The following is a 23598-nucleotide window of genomic DNA, read 5'->3' as shown; positions in this document are numbered from 1 at the left end:
ACAATACATAACATATATACATTACATAATGTAATATATGTGTATGTACACATGCATATATCCACACACACATATATTTAAGTTATAAATCAAATGTAAAATACTTTCCTAAAATACTTGATCCAGCCATCTAATACACAGAAATATGCCCAGAGGGAAGAGCTATCTTAGGCAAAAGAAAGGTATGTATGAATCCATAAAAATAAGAGATTTCAGAATGCTATTGAGAAAATTACAAGCAATTCATTGTGGTTATTGTGGTACATAGTTGGTATATATATATATGGGGTACATGGAATATTTTGATATAGGCATACAATGCATAATAATCACATCAGGATAGATTGGGTATCCATCACCTCAAGCATTTATTCTTTCTTTGTGTTACAAACAATCCAATTATACTTTTTAAGTTATTTTTAAATGTACAATAAATTGTTGTTGACTGAAGTCACCTATTGTGCTATCAAGTACTAGATCTTATTCATTCTATCTAACTATACTTTTGTACCAATTAACTATCCCCACTTTCTGACTTCACTACATTTCCTGACCTCTGATAACCATTATTCTACCTTCTGTTATCCATGAGTTCAGTTGTTTTAATTGTTTTAGCTCCCACAAGTAAATGAGAGAACATGTGAAGTTTGTCTTTTTGTGCCTGGCTTATTTCACTTAACATAATTTCCTCCAGTTCCAGCAATGTTGTTGCAAATGACAGAATCTCATTCTTTTTAATGGCTGAATAGTACTCCATTGTGTCTATGTACTACATTTTATTTATCCATTCGTCTGTTGATAAACAGGTTGCTTCCACATCTTGACTATTGTGAATAGTGCTACAATAAACACGGGAGTACAGATATCTCTTCAATATAAGGATTTCCTTTCTTTTGGTTAGATGGCTAACAGTGGGATTGCTGGATCATACAGTAGTTCTATTTTTAGTCTTCTGAGGATTCTGCAGCCTGTCGCCTATAGTGGTTGTAAGAATTTACATTTCCACCAACAGTGTACAAGGGTTCCCTGTTCTCCACATCCTCTCTAGCATTTGTAATTGTCTATCTTTTGCATATAAGCCATTTTGACTGAGGTAAGAAGATATCTCATTGTAGTTTTGATTTGCATTTCTCTGATGATCAATGATGTTGAATACCTTTTCATACACCTGTTTGCCAATTTGTATGTTTTCTCCTGAGAAATGTCTTTTTAGATCTTTTGCCCATTTTTAATTGGATTATTAGAATTTTTTCCTACAGAGTTGTTTGAGTTACTTACACATTCTGCTTATTAATTCCCTGTCAGATGGATAGTTTGAGAATATTTTCTCCCATTCTGTGGGTTGCCTCTTCACTTTTTGGATTGTTACCTTTGCAGTGCAGAAGCTTTTTAACTTGACGTGATCCCATTTGTCTATATTTGCTTTGGTTGCCTGTGCTTCGGGGGCATTATTCAACAAATATTTTACCAGCCCAAAGTACTGGAGAGTTTCCTTAATGTGTTCTCATAGTAGTTTCATAGGTTGAGGTCTTAGATTTAAGTCTTTAATCCACTTTAATGTGATTTTTGTATATGGTGAGAGATAGTGTTGTAGTCTCATCCTTCTGAATATAGATATCCAGTTTTCCCAGCAACATTTATTGAAGACACTATCCTTTCCCCAATGTATGTTCTTGACACCTTTGCTGGAAATGAGTTCACTGTAGATGTATAAATTTATTTTGGGGTTTTCCATTCTGTTCCACTGGGCTATGTGACTGTTTCTATGCCAGTACCATGCTATTTTGGCATGGCTTTGTAGCATAATTAGAAGTCAGGTGATGTGGTTTCTCCAGTTTTCTTCTTTTTGCTCAGGATAGCTTTGGCTATTCTGGGTTTTTTGTAGTTCCATATAAATTTTAAGTTTGTTTTTTCTGTATATTGTGCTTAACCCAGGGCACATGATTTTTTATTTTATTTTTATATCATAAGCGAAAGGATTAATTATAACTTTTTGAAAGTAAGTTTTATCATATATTACTACCTTACTAACGCAAGACGCAACCAACAAAAAAAATATATTTCTTTAAGCTTATTGAAACAAAGAAAAATTTTAAAGAGGTTACTTATCATTAAAAACAACTTCGGAAAGAATATTATATTCATATGGGACCGCAGAAAGAACAGCATAAAGATAGCTACATTTTCTAAATACCTAATATGAGCCAGAATATCCACGGATTGTCTCATGTAATTATTACAATAACTATCAGAAGCCATTGCTACAATGATTCCCAATATCATAGTTGGAAAATTGCGTTGTAGAGTTGTTAGGTATCTTCCTTATTTAGAGAAAGCTTTCAGGTAGTAGAGGCAGGGTTGAACCTAAACAGTCTGTTGCCAGAGTTTGTGTTCTTCATCACTTACCATGGTACAATGCTGAGAAATGCCCTCTGTCCCTTACACTGAATAATTTATATTTTTCATGACCTATGTTTTTTTTCTATACTCTATATATTAGATAAATTCTTACGGATCTGGTTCATAAAGGCAGGATTCTGGCCCTTCCTTGGCACTCAATGTGCACACTCTCTGTCGACCACAAGAGGGCGACTGTCATGTTTTTAGGGTAGACCAATTCCAACTAGAAATGCTGATAGCAAAATAAAGTCAGGCAAACACTTTTAATTTTGAAAGAAAATATAAATTAGTTATGGATTCAACATATATTTGTGTACCACATTGAGAACAAAGATAGAGACACTCTACTTCAGGAGTTTATATTTGGGAAGAGCTATGAATGTGTAACAAATCTAAATAAATAGTGTGGACAATAAGATTTATACATTTAGAAGAAAACCTTATAAACTAAAAAATAATATTGCATGATTACAGAGCACTTTAAAATTTTCAAACTCGTTATTGATGCTCACAAGATTCTTATAACTTTATAAGGGAATGTGTAATTATCTCTACCTCACAGATGAGAAACTTAAGACTTGAAATTTAAGGACTTGCCTCAGTCATTGGTTTGCTATTGTCATTGGTTTGCTATTAACATTGGTGAGACTTTCACATGCACTGCCAAACCTACTTCTAAACAATTGTTTTTTTCACTCTCACAGGAACTTAATGTGTAACTAATAAAAATTGATCATCTCCACCAACTTAGTGATTTGGTTAATTGTTATTTTCCCCAATTATTTTCATATGTCTACTATAGTTGGTGTATTTTTTGTTGTTGTTTGTAGAGTTAAAGTATAAAATGGCTGAACAGATCAAACATGTATGTGTGTTTTTAATTTCAGTAAAAAAATTTAAAAACCCACAACAACTCAGTTATATGCCTCAGACCTTGTTTGCCAAGTTTCTACAAGGAGAGAATTTTTATGGTCAAATTATAAAACCCTGAAAATAGGACTTTATAATGGAAATGCTGATACAACCGTAACTGTGGTATTGCAATTGCATCACTATAAGAAAATTGGTTTAGATAATATACCCTTCTGGAATGAATGCCATTCTAAATGATTGTGCATCTCCATAAATCTAAGCTAACTCAGTAATTCAAAATTACTAAGATTTAAGTTTAGTGCCAATAAGCAATAAACTTATGGCTACTGCGATAATAACTGTTGGTCGCTACCCCCTTATTTCACAGCAGGTGGTCTGCTCCATCCTGATAGCTGACTGAATGAAAGCAGACAACACTTTGAAACTAATTCTTGAAGTTGATGGAAGACTCCAGAGCTATTTCCACTGGTGAAATAGTGTTGTTGTGTTTTGTGGATTTTTTTTCTTTTTAAATTAAATGCGCCGAGACACTTGACCTTTCTGACAAAGAAAGGGCATACACAGCTTGACTCTCATTTCATGTAACAATTATGAGTCTCTAGATATTCAAACTTGTCTTGAGCAGATTGTTTTTAGTTCATAAGCCATTATTAGCATACTACCCCTATTAATAAGGGAAAATAACTCATTTGTCAGTGAATGGATTTCTTTGAGTCAAAGATGTTAGAGAAAGCTTTATTTACTCCGTGTTTGAGTTTAGATGAGCAATCCAGTAAGTCTTCCCTCCTTGTTTCTAATATCTTTACAAAACTATATAATTTGTTTAAAATATATGATCAGGGTCTCGCAAATTAAAATGTCAAGTTTTCAATGATAAGTAACATTTCGAAAAGCCTTTCTTTGCAGTTTTTTAAATATGGGAAATAATAAGTAGTTCCATGCAGCAACTGATAAGATTCAGCCCTACTGTTTTTAGAATCTGGGGCTTTTCCTTGAATATTAATTAAGTGTTGTTCTCAATTATTTTAAAGTTCTTTGACATTTCATAACATCAACAGATTAGATGTAGAGTTTGGTCTAGGTTTTTTTAATTTGAATCTCAAGTCCTTCCTCTTTTTTTTTTTTTTTTGTACTTCCTTACCCAGAATAGTCACTAAATACATCATTTTCTGATTTTCTTACTTTGAAGAAAATGGCGTTATACTGAAACGAGAAAGTAGCATTAAAGATAAAAGAGAGAAGATTGGTGAAACCAAAATATGATGGCAATTATTGGAAACAGCAAAGAACATAGTTTAAAACACTGAAAGAAAAAACATTATCGAGTATGAAATAAAAATAAATTATTTAAGCATTGTAAATTCTCATAAAACAGTATAATATGAAATTATTTTGCAGAAATTTCACTTGAAAATGATATTCTCCTTAGCTAAGATTTTTCTCTTTAACTACAATTAAATATTTAAATTAATTGTATTATTAAAATAAAATAAATTATATAATGCCTATATTCTTGGACAAGCAAGCATATTTTATTTTTTGAAATTTGTTACCAATATTTTGAATATAATAATCATAGTAGGTTTTAACATGTGGAAGCTCAAAGATTTTTAGGCTATTTTTGATAACAAGGCACTTTTCAGAAGGTTTACAAATTTCTGAGCTTTGACAGTTCACTGATATGCCTTTGTTATTGTCTTGTAAAGTCACACATTTGTTCACATTGCACTAAGATGTACAAATATATTATATTTTCTTTATATTTCATATAGCATATGTTAAAAGTATCATTCTACTGAATAATGCGGAGCTCCATTCTCTACCAATCCTTTTGGGTAACTCAGCCCTAGATAGTAATTTAGAATATCTCAGTAGGAAAATGCTTAGTCTTTCAGAGTGGTACTCTTTTCTTCTGCTCAACACAAAGATTGTATCTGTCTGTATGGAGAAAGAGGGCTCATGTGACCATATCCTAGGAAAGGAGTGGCCCTGGGATTCACAGTACCATCTTCTTGTCCCTCTGGTCTCCATAGTGATGTTCTGCACCTACCTGGTCTATTTTCCCTTTTGGACTTTGCGTCTTAATTTTATGACTATTACATTAGTGGTTTATTTTTCTCATTTGGAGCTGAGTGGTTCTTCCCACTTCCTAGGACCAACCTCAGGTCTCCTTGGCACTATAGATCTTTGGAAATATAACTGCAAATCTCTTTAACCTCAGGCACTGACAGCCTGTGAATTCAGGATCAATTTGTTCCTACAAGGGTCACATTTTTCTGGCAGCATCACATTCAGACTATTAGCTAACTTCTATGTCCCTCTCCACATTCCCAAGTGCATATGAAAAATTCTGGGTCTCATCCCAGCTGAGACTGCCATGGCAGCTGCAGTGGCTGGGAAAGCTGTGTCTACTTCCCCATCGCCTAACTAGCCTATGTGGCAGTTTTTTTTTTTCCTTTGTTTATGGTTGACCCCAGTTTGGTACAAAGATATCCTGAGTGGGATATCTTCCTTAAGTATTGAAGTGGGGGTAAAACTTCCAAGCTGTTGATCATCTATCTTATCAATCCATCTCGCCCATGTTCTCTCTGATCATACTGGAGACTCTGGAGGGAAGTCTGTGATACAGGCATCTCTCTTCTACTGCCTCTTTTGTCGCTTTTCCATATTTTGGGGGGAAACTAGCAGGAACTGGATTTCTCTCTCTTCTTGTCAGGATGAGATACTTCTGTATATCATATTTCCCCCTTCCTTAGGTGGAAAACACTATACTTATTCCCAGGAGTTACAATGGTAAATTGCAAGCAAGGAGAATATGAGTTACTGTTAAGGGAACAGAATAAAAGTTATTTTCTTCCCTTATTTATTTTCAGCTTCTCACCTGTAACTTCTTTTATTATCAAAATGCCTAGTGGTTATATGCCACTGGTACACATAGATATAACCATTTTGGTTGTTAAAATATTGAAACCCTTTTATTGTTGTTGGTAAATAACCACTGTGCTAATTCTCCAAATACACTCACTGTCACCATGGAATTATCATCCTTCTCCTGAAATGTCCAGACTTTCCCAGGAACTAGTAACAAAAGGGGTAATGCTTGGCATATGGGGAACCGCCAGTACCCTCCTTCAGCCTCAGAGATAGAATTCATTCTGCCTGGTCACTGCCTGGCTGTGCCATCCATGTAAAATATGGTGAATATCATCCTCAAATATTCCTATAAATAATTACTCTACTGCCTCCGAAATACTCTGTGTTCAAGTGTCAATCAGCATGCCCCACAAGTTCTACAGAATTTACTTGTCCAACCATGATGTGATTAAAATGAGCCTGAACTCTGCCTCCATAGTCTTGTAAGAGTCAAGAACCCTTCTACAACTGGCATCCCATTCTTCTTTTTATCTTTGTACTCATCCATCTACATCTCTGCCTTTAACTGAGGTTTAAAATTCACTCCCTGCTCTGGTTACTCAAAATTTTCTACTTGCATTTAAATACTATTTACACATAGTAAATTTAATTAATATTTAGTGGTCATAGGGTAGTTTCGCGCTGTGGCACATGTAGACTGCTACTCATATTCTAGCTGTTTATATCTCAGCTCCTGGGAGCAATACATTTTTTTTGTCTTTCTTATGAAGATATCTCGATTCATATTTGTGCTCAGAGAATCTGTTTATACTCAGAATGGACTTTTCGGAGAAGGTAATCAGTTAAGACAGGATGTTTCTTCTAGAGAGAAGTAATACCAGTTTCTGAGAAAATAATATTGTATTCATATTGTCACAAAAAAGTTCTAAAATTATATATAGTCATATGCATTATCTTTCTCTGATTCATCTATATTTTTGGATGTAGCTGGAGTTAATTCATTCTCATCATGAATTTATCATTATTTGAATGACTACAATTTATTCATCCTCCTCTGTGAACTTTTGTTTTCAGTGATATGCTACTACAAACAATATTGTTTTGATTATTCTTATACATGTATCCTGAAAGATTACATGTTTTAATACATCACATCATGAAGAGAGAGAAAGAACTGCACCAAACCAGAAGATCCTGGACTCTTAGATGGTTATTTCATTGAAATGAGTTTTTAACTGTCTCCTTTGAGGAGGGAGGGAGGTTGTTCTACATTTGAGACAAAAATTTAAATAGATACTTATTGAATAGAAAAAAGATATTGTACGTCAGACTGGCTAGCTATTTAATGATGCATTTTTTTTTCTCTTTCTCCTGAGAGCACAGGGTATAGAAACTAGACTACATTTTCCAGCCTACCTTATAATTAAGAGTGGCCATATAACCAAGGCCAGTTCACACTGGTGAATAAAATAAATCCTGGTAGAAATGATGTGCACAATTTTCAGAGCCAGTTCATAAAATACTTCAATGCAAGATTCTGTTTTGCTTCCCCTTTTTTCAGTGACATTGAAAACCACATGTTGAAGATGACAGAATGCTAAGATGGAACATCACCTGGGTCCCTGAATAAATGCTTGAAGGAGAGATTCATACAGATCAGTGTTACCCATTTTAACATATGAGCAATAAAGAAACTTATTTCATGTTTGAAACCTTATACATGTTTTGGTTGCTATATTATAACATTTATTATCAAATAATATGGTCTATCTGAATCTAAATTATCCGTTCTTTAAAATAAATATAGCATTAACCATCCAGTAAGGTTATGGTGAAAAATAAATAGACCAAAAAAAGTGTCTAGTATAATACTGAGCATATCGGTGTTCAATAAAGGCTTTTAAAAAAAATTTTAGAAAGGTTTTGAGCATAGAAGACACATTAGAACTCTTTCTAGCCAACTTTCCCTCTTTCAGTGAGAACATCGATATGTATAAAGGATTACTACATTTTTTAACAGATTGTGTTCTGGGGGCCACAATTATTGAGTAAATTTGTGAACATTTAATGTGGTATAACTAAGAAAAATATAATTGTCATCAAGGCTTTTCATTAAACTCCTGAGAGCAGTCTATATTAGGTGAAAAGAGAAACGACTTTGTTGCATATCCTTTTACAAGGATGAAGACGAAACCACTTCTCGAGCCGTAGTGATATAGTGAAAGAGAAAACCATTGATCTTTGCTATGTTTCTTCTGCTTCTACCTTAACATTCTGGGGCTTCATACTGGTGAACAGTTTTACTCCCACATGTGTTTGTGACTGTGAGCTAAGAGGAGTTGCAGTGGTGACTGAGGAAAGCAAAGAAGGTTCTCAGATAAATCTTAGCTGCACACAAAAATCTTCAACTCTGTTCCCTACCTTACTCTAGAACCAAATTCCTTTCACTCCTTACATAAATAGTGGAATCTGTAAGTAGGAAAATGTTTCATGACCTTTTCAAGCCAATTTTCACATTTTCTATTTTCCTCTGTTCCCTTGTGAACTAGTTGCTTTGACTTTTTTTTCCTTTTTGTCTCATAGAAAGACAAAGCTTCATCATTTCCATTATGTAATAAAATTTTATCACTAATCTAATGACTAACACTACTTAGAATATCAGTGGAGCATAGATTTGGATCAAAGGGAGTGCAGCATTTTAATGAACAGTTTATTCTGTTTCAGAATAAACTGTTCTATTTCAACTTATTGAAATAGAACACGCTGTTGGGTTGAACTGTTAGGTTCTGTTCAGCAAGAACTACCATCTTTAATTAATTTCATCATCTGTTCTTGACCTTACAGGATGTTCTTGCGTCCTCAACCTTACAAATTTCATCTTATACTCTGTGTGAGCAGTTTCCAGTTTGGGGATCACAAGAAAACATTATTAATTCAATGTTGCTTAAATTATACCTCTTTCTGCTGCATCAATTCTAGGCAAGGTTTCTCTCACTTTGAACTTCTCATTTGGTTTCCTTTTCTCTGAATTACCTTACTATTGCAACATCTTTCTCTTTTCTCCAAATGACATCATAACTATCCCAGCCTCTTCCTAAGGAAAGTTCCTTTTCTCGCATTTGCAGATTTTGTGAAGTTACATGAAGTGACAAGTATCTTCATTTCATTTGGAATTTGTACTTGCCACCACCTTATACATATATCTTATTCTTTATTGTCTATTTCCTCGAAAATATTATCTTCTCTATTTAAATCACAAAATCTGGGTCGTATTTATTTTTCCACTTTTTCATGCTGTTGGACTTAAAAGGCTAGCAAACTCTGGCTATCATCTATTCATGGAGAATGTCCTTGAGAAAGACGTTCTTGGGTTGCAAAACTGACAATTGCCTGGGAAAATATTTACATCTCAAAGAGGTAGAGAGAAAATTTTTAATTATACATTTTGAAAGAAAGTGATCTAAGAAAAAGGAAGTTGGGAGCCTAGAGTCAAAAAGAGACGTCTATAAAGTTTAGTCAAGATGAGAAGAAATGCTAAAGCTATCTGGATCAAGAGTCTTTATGCAGGAAAACATGACCTTTCTCTCTGCTAGGTCAAGAGCAAATAAGATATGCTTTTTTGTCTCTGAGGTGACCTTGGTAATGTCCTCAAATAAGGAGTCTATATAGTCTCTGATCTGTGTAGTAAGTTACTAGAATAGAAATGACCCTTAATCTCCAATTTCTCCCCAGCAACCCAGTGGTATTTATAAAATTCTTCACTAGATTTACAAGTTTCTTTGATGAAAACAGGTTTTAAATGAGAAATGTCAAGAGAACTTGTAGGACGGGTATGGATAGGCCCCCCAAAAGACACTAGTATAATAGTTCTCAAAGTGAGTTTTCCATAGGAGCCAAAATTATTACCAAATTGTTTTCAGTTTACTACAGGGATAAGGGGATTTAGAGACCTACAACTTCTTCTCTTGCAGCTTAATTTTTATAATCAATTTTATTACAAAAAAATCCATAAGTTACAAAGTTTGAAAATTGCTAAAAGTTTCCAATTCGATATCTTACAGATGAGAAAAGAGAAAAAAAGGAAATAATAAGACTTGAGGAAACTTTAGTGACTATGATTATATACTTAAGATTACTTATACCAGGGTAAGAATTCTAGATTTTTAATTGCTATGTGATCTTGGGAAGTTATTTACTCTCTGTAAGTGGGAGAAAACAATATCCATCTTATAAAGTTGTTGTGGATAGTAGTTAAAATAACATTTCTAAAGCAAAGTCTCTAATTCATACTTTCAAGAAATGATACAAAAATGATAATTTTACAATAATTACCGTTTATGCATTAAAATGTAAATTAAAGATTGTGTTTATTATCTTGAGAAAAAAAGAAAAGGCTCGTTATTGCAGAGTTAAAAATCACAACCTCAAATTTAATTATAGTCCTAGTTTTATAATCATGTTCAGTTTGGAAAATAATTTCCATGTATTTTATGAATTTAGGCTTAGTTCAAAAAGCATCTTAGTGAATCAGCACTACTATGTTTTTTGTTTGTTTGTTTGTTTTTGTTTTGTTTTGTTTTGTTTTTGCCATTTTCCCTTTTCCAGTTTGGAAAATGTTGGTTCAAAGCAAATATTCAAATGGCTGCAGCCCTCTCAGTAAATGAATAATCTCTTTTTTTTTTTTATCTCTTTGAAAGGAATAGGAGAAAAAAATCAATGAATTTGTTTTCATTTCTGCTCTTCTTGTCCATAGGAGTTCTGGAGGCAAAAGTACATTTTAATGAATTTACCTGTGGGCTTGGTGATCCAAATTGATAATCATTCTTATTAATAATAAAATTCAATTTTCTGTGTTGATTACTGTGAACCATGAACCGGCCCAGGTACATTAATTTTACCTAGAGACTGGCTGAAATGGTCTTCCTCATGTCAATTGATAAGAAAATTCTCATTTCTTTCTTCCCAGCAAGGGCACATGTCATAATCAAGCTCCTAGCACTCAATTTAAGTAGTATAATAGTATATTTTTCATCTTAGATTATACAGGGAAAAAATATTTAGAAGGGAAGCAATTCCTAGATAATTACTTAATCGCTCTAGTTATGATGGGATCTGCCTGGAATCTTTATACATTCTAAAATTATTATGATTATGCGATTAATAATCTTGTTACTCTGCATATAAACATGAGCTAAGATCTTACTTTTCCATACTTCCTGGGCACGCTTGAAGTGTTGTGAAAAAGAACTAATCAATTTCTGTTTTCACGACCAGTAACTGAGGAATAAAGATAAATATGCAATAAATTATGCAAATTTTACACACTAAATTAGAAATAACAGTAATTTAGGAAAAAAATCAAATTCATGGATTCTAGTTTAAAAAAAGTGAAATATTTCTGAATTGTGATAAGTCCTACTTTAGGAACTTTTATCAAAATAGTCTAAGGGTAGCTAGGCAGAGTTATAACTATTGGTGAGTCTATTTTTAATAAATTATAAATAATACATAATATATAACCTAACCTCTTTGGGCTTCAATGTCTTCATCTATAAACCTTAGTATTCTTTACAATATTTCAAATTAATTTGTTATGGCTCAGATATCTTTTCACATCAAGATTCAGCATTGACAGGTTTATTTAAACAAATCTCAAGGGTCAAATTGTTATAGCATAATTTTAAAACTGAGGTTTTAAGAATTTAAACATACATCCTTGTAACTGTAAAGTTTCTCTTCAAGAAGATTTCATTGAGTTTATAAAAAATAGATGATATATTTTGTGTGACAATGCATTTTTTTCTTTGCTGACCATGCATTTTTTTCTTTTCTGGCCATCAGTTCTTTGAATTTGGCATTATTCAACCCAATATAGACTCAATATCAAGACTACTAAGGAAATTCTATAAATGAGGGGATTCTTTTGTATCCTTACTTAAACAACACCTGAACCAAAAAAAATCATCAGTGGGTTCTTTACACCTGATAAATAAATTATTTACAGTGAAAATTTTTTTCTTTTTTCTCTGTTTTATAGTTATTGATTTCAAATACTCTATCCCAAAAGTATATTTTTAGTTTTATTCTTATTTCTCATGAAAATATTAAAGCTTACGTCACAAAAAAAAACAAAATTAAATGTTATTTTTAAAAAATAGTCTCTAAAAGTGAATGCCTTTGCAGTGATAAAGGTGCTATATACTCATTACTTTAACATAAAGTTAGAAAATGGGGTAACAGATTTGATCAATCTCTTAATTATGAGCCTACACAGCAACAAATTTATATTTAATATGTACGTAAAAATTAAGCTATACAGATGGCAGGGATGTCATTCCTATCTGCTTGTTGAGGCTTAATTAACATATAGGTTTACTAAATTTCACTCCAGTCCTGGTTTCAGTCAATAAATGAGCAAAACAAACAGAGAGAAAAGAGGACTTGGTGACTCATGAATGTATATTCTGTGGCGCTGATGCTCTTCACAGTGATCACTAAAATTAGGTTAAAAATGAAAAAGGATATTTGATGACTGTCTAGATATGTCTTTTCAAGCAGAGTTATCTTACCGATATTTAGGTGATAAATGACAAGGAGGCAAAATGGCTATGTAGTTAACGAAGAAGACATTTGAATATGAACATAAGCATAAATGCATTCAACCTCTCTATATATTTTCCTCTAAAATATTTAGGAAAATTGAAAGTTTTTTTCTTAGGCAGTGAAAAATAACAATTTCTTAGGATCAAAAAACAACTGGGGATATTTTGTTCATGCAGAGGCACCCTTAGTGGTCCAATGGGAGTTACTCTTCTTATTCCTTGACCAGCAGAGGGTAAGTATATTTTGTGTGTCTTTATTGTCCAGGGTGATGAGGTTTTTGATAAACCTAAATTTTGTAGAAACCAAGTCACTCACTAATTGTGTAACTAAATGTAGAATTAGACAGTAAAGGGAAAATAAAGAAGGATAAAATATTTTCTCCAGCATACTAGTGTTAGCTTTAGTTTCCTCAGGACAAGATTTCTTATTAGATCAACAAAATTTCTGGTCCAGAAACCTTATAATATGCAAGCTTCGAACGTATTGAGATTTATTTGTGCTTCAGTTAAAAAAATACTATACTCAGAAAATACATGAGAACTATTGTCATAAAACATTCATAGCATTTATTTTATTCATTTTTCATATACTTATTTGCATGTCTTTTTGAAAATAATTTGAGTTTCTTAAGGCAGTGAAAATGTTTTATTTATCTGTTTTCTAAACATCTACAGTTACTAGGAGGTGGCCATGAGATCAGTGAATCCAGGTACTCCTGCATAATTCTATTGTTTGTGATTTAAATTCTTAATATATTCAAAAAAAGCAATTTAAATTTTATGTATTCTCATGTCCAAATACCAAATGTTGAAAGGCATACTCTATTTTTGTTTTGTGGTGTAGATCTTGTAGAATGTGTTTAATATGTTGGACATTTATAATACAGGATTGATGTTAACCTGTTCAAAAAAAAGGAGCAGTTTCCACATTCTCCATGGGATTAGACCTGCGTCACAAAGTCCCCTAAGTGAATCACCTTTAATGCTGTCATATTGCTGTTTGATTTTTCACCCTTTGGATTTAACAAATAAGTACTCAAAATAAAATTTCTAAACGACTTCAGTCCTTGCATTAAGGCAGAAATATTGCAACTTTGTCATGTCTTTGGAAAGAGCTAAAATTAAAAAATCAATGAGACATTTATCTTCTTTGCTGTTCTTTCTTTGTGTTTATTCACAGAAGTTCTGATAACAGAGAAAGCATAATAATATGTAAATTATTTTTAATGAAATTTGGGTTTTGGTTTCAGTGCCCAATTAGAGCTTTGTCTCATCTACAACAATCAAATGCCCTACCCTTTTCACAGTTGTACCACAGCAACTAGAAAAGTAACAGGCACATGGTAGGTGTTTGATTAATATCTGTTAATATCTGTTCAATTAATCTTACATAGGGATGGTTGAAATAATCTTATACTATGTCAAATGATAGTTAAATCCTCTATTCAGTGAACCCCAGTAAGTTCTTAGCTTTTAGTATAAATTCTTAGCTTTTTTTTTTTTTTGAGACAGTGTTTCACTCTGTCACTCAGGCTGGAGTACAGTGGCATGATCATGGCTCACTGCAGCCTCGACCTCCCAGGGCTCAGATCTGCCCACCACAGCATCCCAGTGTAGCTGAGACTACAGGCGTGTGTCACCACTCCTGGCTAATTTTTGTATTTTTGTAGAGATGGGGTTTCACCGTGTTGCCCAAGCTGGTCTTGAACTCTGGAGCTCAAGTGCAATGTCTGTCTCGTCCCCCAAAAGCGCTGAGACTACAGGCATGAGCCACTGCACCTAGTCAAGTCCTTTACTTTTAATTCATATTTTATCAGTGAAGAATTTGGTTGTAGAAGGGAAAAATTATTGAGCATATCTCTTTATCACTTTGCCCAGGAAACCTTGCCACAATTCTGATTATTTGTACATGTTTCAGTTGCAACACCTTTGTAAATAACATTCTTATAAATGTAAAATAAGGATAACTAATATTAACTGGGGCTTCTTTACACCCAGATTCTTAGTGCTCTCTATGAGTATATAGTAAGAGAGATTCAATGGATCATTATTCCTTATGGGGTCTGGGGAACAAAATCAACTCTTTATCATATATCTGCTGTAGTCGACTTTGGAAAACTTACAAATTAACTCAGAAATAACTTCTCACTATGTAGAAAATAACAACAAACAAACAGAGAAATGCATTCTAGGTTTATAACATTGAACGTTTTTTCATTGACATTCACAAATCCCACTTGAGGGGACAGAACTTTCTTCGTGGTACAGCTAAACTTGACAGGATAATATCCATAAACACCAGAATACTGTCATGATTTATGTTCATACATAATTTAAATAAAGAAAGTATGGATTATAAAATTATCTGACAAATCTGGATCTCAACATTTTTATATGTAAAATTAAATATTCTATATGATAGTTTCAGTCTTAAAGTTCTATGGTTTGGATTTCTTGTTACATTGAGATTCATTGTTAATACTGGGGCCATTAAAATAGTGAATGGAATTATATAAAGCTAGTACTCCTGGGGTATCAAGTGAATTGCTGCAGGACTATTTCTGATCTTGGTAACTTAGCAATTTATACCCATATTCTTGTAACTGTTAAAGTTTCTTAAACTGACTGCAAGAGAAATCAGCAGATGTAACTTTTGTGTGACAATGCAGCTTTTTCTAGTCACTATCTCTTTGAATATGACACTATTCACCAAGCATAGAAATGTTCTTGCTCTTAATAAGCTTCAGTAGTCAAAACTATGCAGAAGACTTCTTTAAATGTAAGGGTTTTTTTTTTCCTTGTTTCAACAACAGCTGAGTCAGACAGATGATCCGTACACTGTTTTATACCAAGAAATCATTTACAATGAAGATCCTTCTCTTTTTCTGTATTTTGCTTTTTGGAGTCCTTATTCCACCAGGTAATATGAATATTATTGCTAGAGGGGTCAAGGGGCCAGCATTAAAGTAGGGGAGCTGGGATATTTAAAGTAGAATTGACATTATAAAATCATTTTATTAATACCATCACCATGTTACATTACATTTATTCACAGTTCTCAGGTAAAAATATTTGAATAATTTTTCAAACACAACATTCTAGAAAAGGCTGTAATTCACCTTAATTACATGAAAATACACATTCACATTTATGCATATACATAAATGATTAGAAGAAAATAATGCTACATTGATTTCACAGATCCATGAAATATGTATTTATTCAACACTCAAATTTAACTGAATTTGATCTATTAATAGATTAGAAAAAACTGGGAAAGTTATGAATTATGATTGGAAATCATTGACCCCTACAGTGATATTTATAGCAGAGGTTAATCAGATAAAATGTCTTGCTAAAAGTTTCAGATTGTATTTTATTAACAATTGAGACAAGCTGCACTTGTCTACTCTTCACTTCCAGTTAAATTCTCCTTTTTCTTTATCTTGCTGCTTTCTCTGATTATCAAGATATCTGTCAGTATTGAGATCAGAGGAGGTAACCTTAAAATAAATCTGTAGTAACTCATTCTTTTACTGCTATTCTGCCCTAATATTTAAACATAAATAGCTTTTTAGCTAATAATTTCTCACCAAAAGGGGACAAGGCTATGAACTTCAATTAATAATGTAAACCAACAAGGGAGTTAATTTAAATCAGATAATAATTTTTCTTCTTTATAAAAAATAATTAAAGCATGCTCATTATAATTCCCTCTATATTTAGAATTTTTCTGAGATACAAAGAATTATACAGATTTCAATAAACACTGACAGGTTTTCTTCTTAATAATGATTTTAATAGCTAGCATTTGTTCTGCCTTTTGCCTGTATTAATTTATTTTTCCTAACAATAGCCATGCAAGGTGAACTTATTAATAGCCAAGTCATTTATTCATTTAACTGGATTTTTAAACGTGTACTATATGTTTATCATTTTGTAAAACCTTTTATAATATATAGGACCATTAAATAGAGACAACTGCATTGGTGTCCTTATTTCTGAAAATATTTTTCCTTCTACTTTTAAAGAAATTTTTTTACTTTACAGTGAGCTCTTACCAACCTCTTAGCACTCCTATGAAATTATTGACAACCATATGTAGACTGAAGCTTGAAAAAATGTACTCAAAGACAAATACGTCTTCCACAATATTTGAAAAGGCCCGACATGGGAAAGAGAAAATCAGCACAGGTAAAATAAAATAAGTAGAATTGTGTCTTGCACATTTTAATCAATACTTTTCGACTGAAATGAAGTAAATATTCTGAGTATATTCTCTACCTCAGTCCCTGTTTACTTATATGTTCTTGTCTTTTACCTCATAGCTTTATGAAGACTGAATTTCATGTTTAAAACAAGAAAGAAATCTTATTTTAAGGTTGTAGAGGCTGATTTTTTTGATAAAATGCTGGCTAGACAAATGCCCTTTTATCATTTCCATGAAGAAAGATTTTCTAACCATTGCTTTCAGCAACATTATTACTTTTTTAAATGTTTTAATGCAATTGTGCTTAGGAGTTATACTGTTGTCTCAGTTTCCGTCCTACCCAACAGCTGGCAATTTTTTTTTTTTTTTTTGAGACAGAGTTTCACTCTTGTTGCCCAGGCTGGAGTGCAATGACACTCTCTTGGCTCACTGCAACCTCCGTCTCCCAGGTTCAAGCAATTCTCCTGCCTCAGCCTCCAGAGTAGCTGGGATTACAGGCTCCCACCACCACACCCGGCTAATTTTTTGTATTTTTAGTAGAGACAGGGTTTCACCATGTTGGCTAGGCTGGTTGTGAACTTCTGACCTCAGGTTATCTACCCGCCTCGGCCTCCCAAAATGCTGGGATTACAGGTGTGAGTCACCACGCCCAGCCAAGGCAAAACTATTTTTATCAATCACCACTGTTCAAAATACCGATATTTTTTGATATAAAAAGTATATTGTTATATGAAAAGAATGATGAAGGTGTTCTGTTTATTTTAAAGCGTGGTTTAATTAAGATAACTCAAAAAGGCAATTGAGCAACAAAAGTCTAGATAAGGGTCTGGGAACTTAGTTTTAAAAGAATTCTATTTGACTAAGTTTCACTGGATGTCAGCATGGTGTTGGAATGGGACTTTTCAGTGCTCCTTCCTTTACAGAATCATTAATTTGAACAATTATCCATGCACGAAAATGCCTTCACAAGAGCTAAGGAAACCAGGTGAGAGATTACAGCACTTGGGTAGATTACAGAAATAAGAAAAAACACATTAAAGACGGTAGGAAAGACAGTGTCACATTGCTCATGGACCTCTCTCCCAAGCCTAGACAGCACAGCCTGGAGACAGATACCCTTCCTGTGAAGGAAAGAGAGGGAAATGACCATAGAACTTAGCCTTGGACCCAACACTGGATGCCCTTTCTAAGTAGAACCGAGCACCGAGAAGGCCCCCATGGCCTCAAGACTTCAGAACAGTACCTGAAGACTGAGCTTCCAAGTCTGCTCTGGCACCAGGCCGGATCTGACAGCCTCTGGCTCTAGGCCAGCCCATCAAGTCTCAGCTCACTGCCCCTCCAGGCCTGTCCAGTAGCCCTAGTGCTAGTTCAAGCCCCACAGACTCAGGCTAGGCCCAATAATCACATTCAGTTTCCAGAGTTTCTCTAGAGCTAGGCTGGCCCCAGTGTCCCTGGGCTCTGGATTTCCCCCCAGCACCAAGCTGACCCCCAGGTTTCAGGCTTGTCCAAGAACAAGGTGAGCTCCACAGCCATAGTCATCAGGTAAGGACCTGTGGACTCAGCCCTGAGGCCAGCATCGGTGGATACAGGCTCCAGGTTCACTCAGTACCTGGCCAGCTCGTGTAACCCCAGGCTCGCCTTTATTCCAAGCCTATGTTTTAGGACCCACAGCCTTTAAAAGTTCTTCCCTCTTGTCCATTACACCACTTTACCAATCACTTCAATGGCAAAATTTCCTTCAGTTCTTGTATATCAGCTTAGTAGAGTCATAGAGTAGAATACAAAAATTGCTACATATATAACTAGCAAAGGGCTTAAATCTAGAATATATTTTAAAATTCTAATAAATAAATAACAAAATGCTAGGTAATTCAGTAGAAATATGAAAAAAAGACCTAAGCCACTTGAAAGAGTGGATAAACAACCTCTTTAAAGTGCTCATCCTCACTTGCAATCAAGAAAATGCTAATTTAAACCATGATAAACTACCACCATACATTCAACAGAACATTCAAAATTTGAAATCTATCCAACAGAAGATTATTAAATATGCTTCAAGAAACAGTACAAGAATATTAAGAGCAGCCAAATCCTCCCTGTAGCAAATAACCTATATGATCTTCTAAAGTTTATTGGATAAATAAAGTGAATGCCATGTATTAATGAAAATCAGTACTGCAAACTACATCCAACTGCAAAGTTGAATTATATGAATATAAATTTAAAAATCCAGAAACAAACAAACTGTATGATTCTCTCTAAGATACACACACACACACACACACACACACACACACACACGCAGTGCTCCTCAATTTACGATGGAATTATGTCTTGATAAAGACATTTTGAGTTGAAAATATCATCAGTTGAAAGTGGATTTAATACACCCTAACTGGCAGAACATCATAGCTTAGCTTACCTTAGCTGAAACATGCTCAGAATACTTACATTAGCCTACAATTGGGCAAAATCATCTAACATAGAGTGTTTTATAATAAATTATTGAATATATCATGGAATGTATTTGATAATGTACCGAAAGCATAAAACAGAATTGTTGTATGACTACTTATAGTATTGTATCCACTGAATGTATGTCTTTTTTGCACCATTCTGAGGATGAAAAATTGAGTCAAATTATTGTAATTCGGGGACTATCAGTATAAACAATCATGTGCTGCAAAACAGTGTTTCAGTCTATGTTTAGATACATAAACACTTACCATTATGTTACAGTTGCCTAAAGTATTCAGTCCAGTAACATGTGCCATTTTGTAGTCCAGGAGTAATAGGCTATACCTTACAGCCTAAGTATGTGATAGGCTGTACCATCTAGATTTGTGTAAGTACAGTTTATGGTGTTCGCACAAGGACTGAATCACCTAATGGCACATTTCTCAAAACATATCCCTGTCCCTAAGTGACCCCTGATTGTATACACATATGTACACATTTATTTATGTGTATATATATATATATATAGTGCGTATATCTAGATTTATACATATTTTTATGTGTATACATGTTCAAAAGCAGGCGTAAAAAATGCATAATTCAGGGATACAAATATTAATATAAGGCAAAGTAAGAAAGTTAGTGTTTAATTCAAGACAGTGATTACTCTTAGGGAAGAGGGAGGGGGTTATGATGTGGCATGAGGGTGTGAAGCTTCTAGTAATATCTTGTTTCTTGATGTAGGTAGTAATCTCATGGCTATTTCATTTACAGTGCTACATTAGGCTCTGCATTTATATTTTGTGTTCCTTCTCTCAGAAGGAAATACCCTTTGTGATATGTTGCTTTGTGAACAGAACTATGCTGAGGTTAATCAAATTATGAAATGTACCTTTCATATCTCAGGGTAAATATGGGCTTGAAATATTATTATTACCATTATTCATATTACTCTTACTATTTGCAAATAAAATACAATTATTAGCAAAGATAACTGCGTAAAGTGCTGGCTCCTAGATAACTGAGTACATATCACTGCAAATCCAGAGTATGTTAAAAGGAATATCCTCTGATAGTGTAGTCTCAAAATCCTCAGTTATTTTAAATTCTTGCTGCAAAATTTGTGGGTAATATTACTACTTTATATAAAATGATATATATGTATTTTATTTATAAAGATGGACACAAAAATGGTTAATTATAGAATAAAAAGGTTTTTAAGATGAAAGCATACTTATAGACATCAGTGATAAGGACTTGCTCATTTTTATCCACCTTCTGAAATATGTCCAGCAATGCATGCTTATATTAGTCGAGTAATGGTAGATATGTACTTCCTAAGACAGTCTCTTCCAGAATTTTTATTAAACTTTTTAATTAATTTAAAAATTATTATATAGGTTCAAAACCTGGCTCTCCAGTGATATGTGCCATGTATCTGTGGAGATAGAGAGAATAAATGAATACCTGCAACTACAGATCAGAACTTCTGTTAGTGACAGAGAGACCTTCTATCTAGATACATACATCATTCCTTATAATTGTGGAAGTTACAAAGTCAAAGAAATTATGGTGTAAAGTGAGATTAGAGACATTTTTAAAAATTTTCTACAGCATTGGAAACTTCAGGATGAAAGAGAAAAATGGCAAAGTAGAACTAGAAAATTATGAGCCTTGCCAAAATGTTCACTATGTCCACAGCTTGTGGTTATTTACTATTTCCTTATTCTAATCACCCCAAAGTGTCTATTTTTTTTTAGCAAAACTTCTCTTGTGCTTGGCTCTAGGATGCAGATACAAGAGGAGATGAGATATTTAAGGAAAATAAAATTGTATCTTTCAATATTTTAGAACTGCTCAAGTCAGGTTAAAAAGAACCATGGAATCTTAAAAAGGAAGAGAACATTTACCACAGAACAGTACTAAGAATGAATAATAAGTGAGAGGGTGGAGATCATCCCACTCATATCCAATGGTTCTAGTCAATGAGCAAGACAGACAGAGGAAGATTAATACATTGCAAGCACTTCAGAAATCCCTTATTGAGTCACTACAAAATTATTTAAAATGCATAGGAATGGAACCTCTAGTTTAGGAACTGTATACTTGTTGATTTCCTTGATCTGCTCTGATATGGACAAAAAAATTAAAGCAAATATCCATTTCCTTTATTTCTCCTCTGTTGTCTGTGATTACTTCCGTGTCTTCTTTTAAATCTTGGGAGTTCCCACCTAGATTACTAATTCCAGCTGTTCTTGCCTTCTTTCAGCCAGAAGTGAAGGGCACCATATCACCTTTAATAGGTGGAAGGCATGTACAGCGATTGGAGGTCGATGTAAAAATCAATGTGATGATAGTGAATTTAGGATTTCATACTGTGCAAGACCTACAACTCGTTGCTGTGTGACAGAATGTGACCCTACGAACCCAAATAATTGGATCCCAGAGGACTCAGTAGGGACTCAAGAATGGTACCCTAAAGACTCACATCATTGAAGAAATCCATCCACAAGAAGATGACACATCTTAACGAAGTCTTCTCATTATTTCATCACTTCATTAATGACCTATAATTTCCATGCGTGCATACCTATAATGAATAAATAATTAAATAAAATATATTTCAGTCAGAAATATTTATAAACATTGTGCTTGCTTGGAAGAAAGAATCAGAATACAAGGCAGGGATTTGAACTCTGGAATAGAAGCAGTGTGGAAAAGAAAATCCATGATGGGACCACTAAGTTTAGTGAGATTCTGGGGCCAATTCCTTATTTAGTGTGAAAAGCATATTATGAGTCATTAGTGAGGTATTATCAAGAATTCTTTGAGGAGACTCAGGAGTGGGGACAGAGTTGGAAAGAGATGTGATCCCTGAACTAGTAAAAATTGTTGAAAGAAATTTGAAGGATTATGAAATCCTCGTAACTTTCTCATAATGCTTATACTTCCTGGTTATACTTTTTCTCTCTTTTTTGAAAGAATTATGAAATAAAAATAACTGATTTTTTTTCCAAGAATAATCTCAAAAGGTAGAATAGAGGGAGACTAGGTTGAGGAAGAAAAAGAAGAATGGTAAATCCCTGCAGCTTGTGTCAATAATAATAATGTGAAATTATGATTAACTTTTTTGCTTTGTTTTGCTTTGTTTCATGTTTTTAATGTTTCTGCATGTTATCAGATGATTCTTATCATGCTACTTATTGGTGTCTTAGTAAATTTTAAGTTTTTAAAAAATAATGTAACAAAATATATATGTGTGTATGCATGCACACACATATAATTTCTATTACAGAAATTTTTGTCATACCCAGGATTTATGTGGCAAGGATATGTTAACAAAGGCTAAAATATGTCCTTGAGGGAAAGGGTCAGCAGTTGGTCTTAATATCTCACCTAGATTAAAAATTTTCCCCTTATTCAAACATTTTGAAATATCAACTCTAAAAATAGGTGATGGTTTTGCAGGGCTTGGTATGTGCTAAGTATTACTTAAAGAATGTCCTCTAGGCTGTGTCCTTGGCTGGCAGGCTTGGTTATTATGTGACTTACAACCTGTGGACTAAGGCCACATGAAGAAAAGGGAGTAAGTCACTTAAAATTATGTGGTAACAAGGTATTTAAGTTGAGGCTACTTGTACCTTGTAGGTTTCTTATGCTGCTGTGACATATACACATGTCAGCTTTGGTTAATCTTATAGCCAAAACATATCCTGTACACAGTACCTGGGCACATAGGAAAATGCATCTGGGTGTCCAAATTATATACGATATTCCTGATATGTATAATACTATGCTCTCTGACCAGTGTCAATTTGGAGCTAAATAACCCTATTTTCATCTTGTGATTTTGGTTTATGATCCAAACTCTGAACCCCACTTCAGGGGTCTCACAGTGTACCATACTATAATTTAATGTATCTGTGGTAGGATAGATGAAAATTATGAATAAAGCTGCTATAATTGTATTAATGTGTGCATTCATTATTAATGGTTATATACCTAGGAGTAGAGAGGTTTCAACATAAACTGTTTATATTATTATCTTTTAGAGATATTGACAGCAAAAAATGATTATGCCAATTTAAGTTCCAATAAGCAGTGTACCACAGTTCCAGCTGGTCCACATTTTTTCCAATTTTAGCCCTTCTGTTGTGTGTGTAAATGCATATCATCTTGGTC

The 23598-nt window shown here is 33.7% G+C and overlaps 1 protein-coding gene across 1 annotated transcript; it reads left to right on the top strand.

Moving 5' to 3' along the window:
- Positions 1-15492: 15492 nt before the first annotated feature.
- Positions 15493-23384, top strand: DEFB112 (defensin beta 112). The gene is made up of 2 exons (XM_063725278.1): positions 15493-15669; positions 21686-23384. Exons 1-2 carry the CDS (start codon positions 15576-15578, stop codon positions 21910-21912), a joined length of 321 nt encoding a protein of 106 aa, XP_063581348.1. The 5' UTR covers positions 15493-15575; the 3' UTR covers positions 21913-23384.
- The last annotated feature ends 214 nt before the right edge of the window (positions 23385-23598 follow it).

The sequence above is a fragment of the Pongo abelii genome, chromosome 5 (genome assembly GCF_028885655.2).
Source record: "Pongo abelii isolate AG06213 chromosome 5, NHGRI_mPonAbe1-v2.0_pri, whole genome shotgun sequence".
Classification (NCBI taxonomy): domain Eukaryota; kingdom Metazoa; phylum Chordata; class Mammalia; order Primates; family Hominidae; genus Pongo; species Pongo abelii.
This window is presented reverse-complemented; position numbering and strand designations above follow the sequence as displayed.

Coding starts and splice junctions, on each gene's coding strand:
- DEFB112 (XM_063725278.1), top strand. CDS start 15,576: ATGATCCGTACACTGTTTTATACCAAGAAATCATTTACAATGAAGATC. Junction 15,670..21,685: donor TGGAGTCCTTATTCCACCAG/GTAATATGAATA, acceptor GCCTTCTTTCAG/CCAGAAGTGAAGGGCACCAT.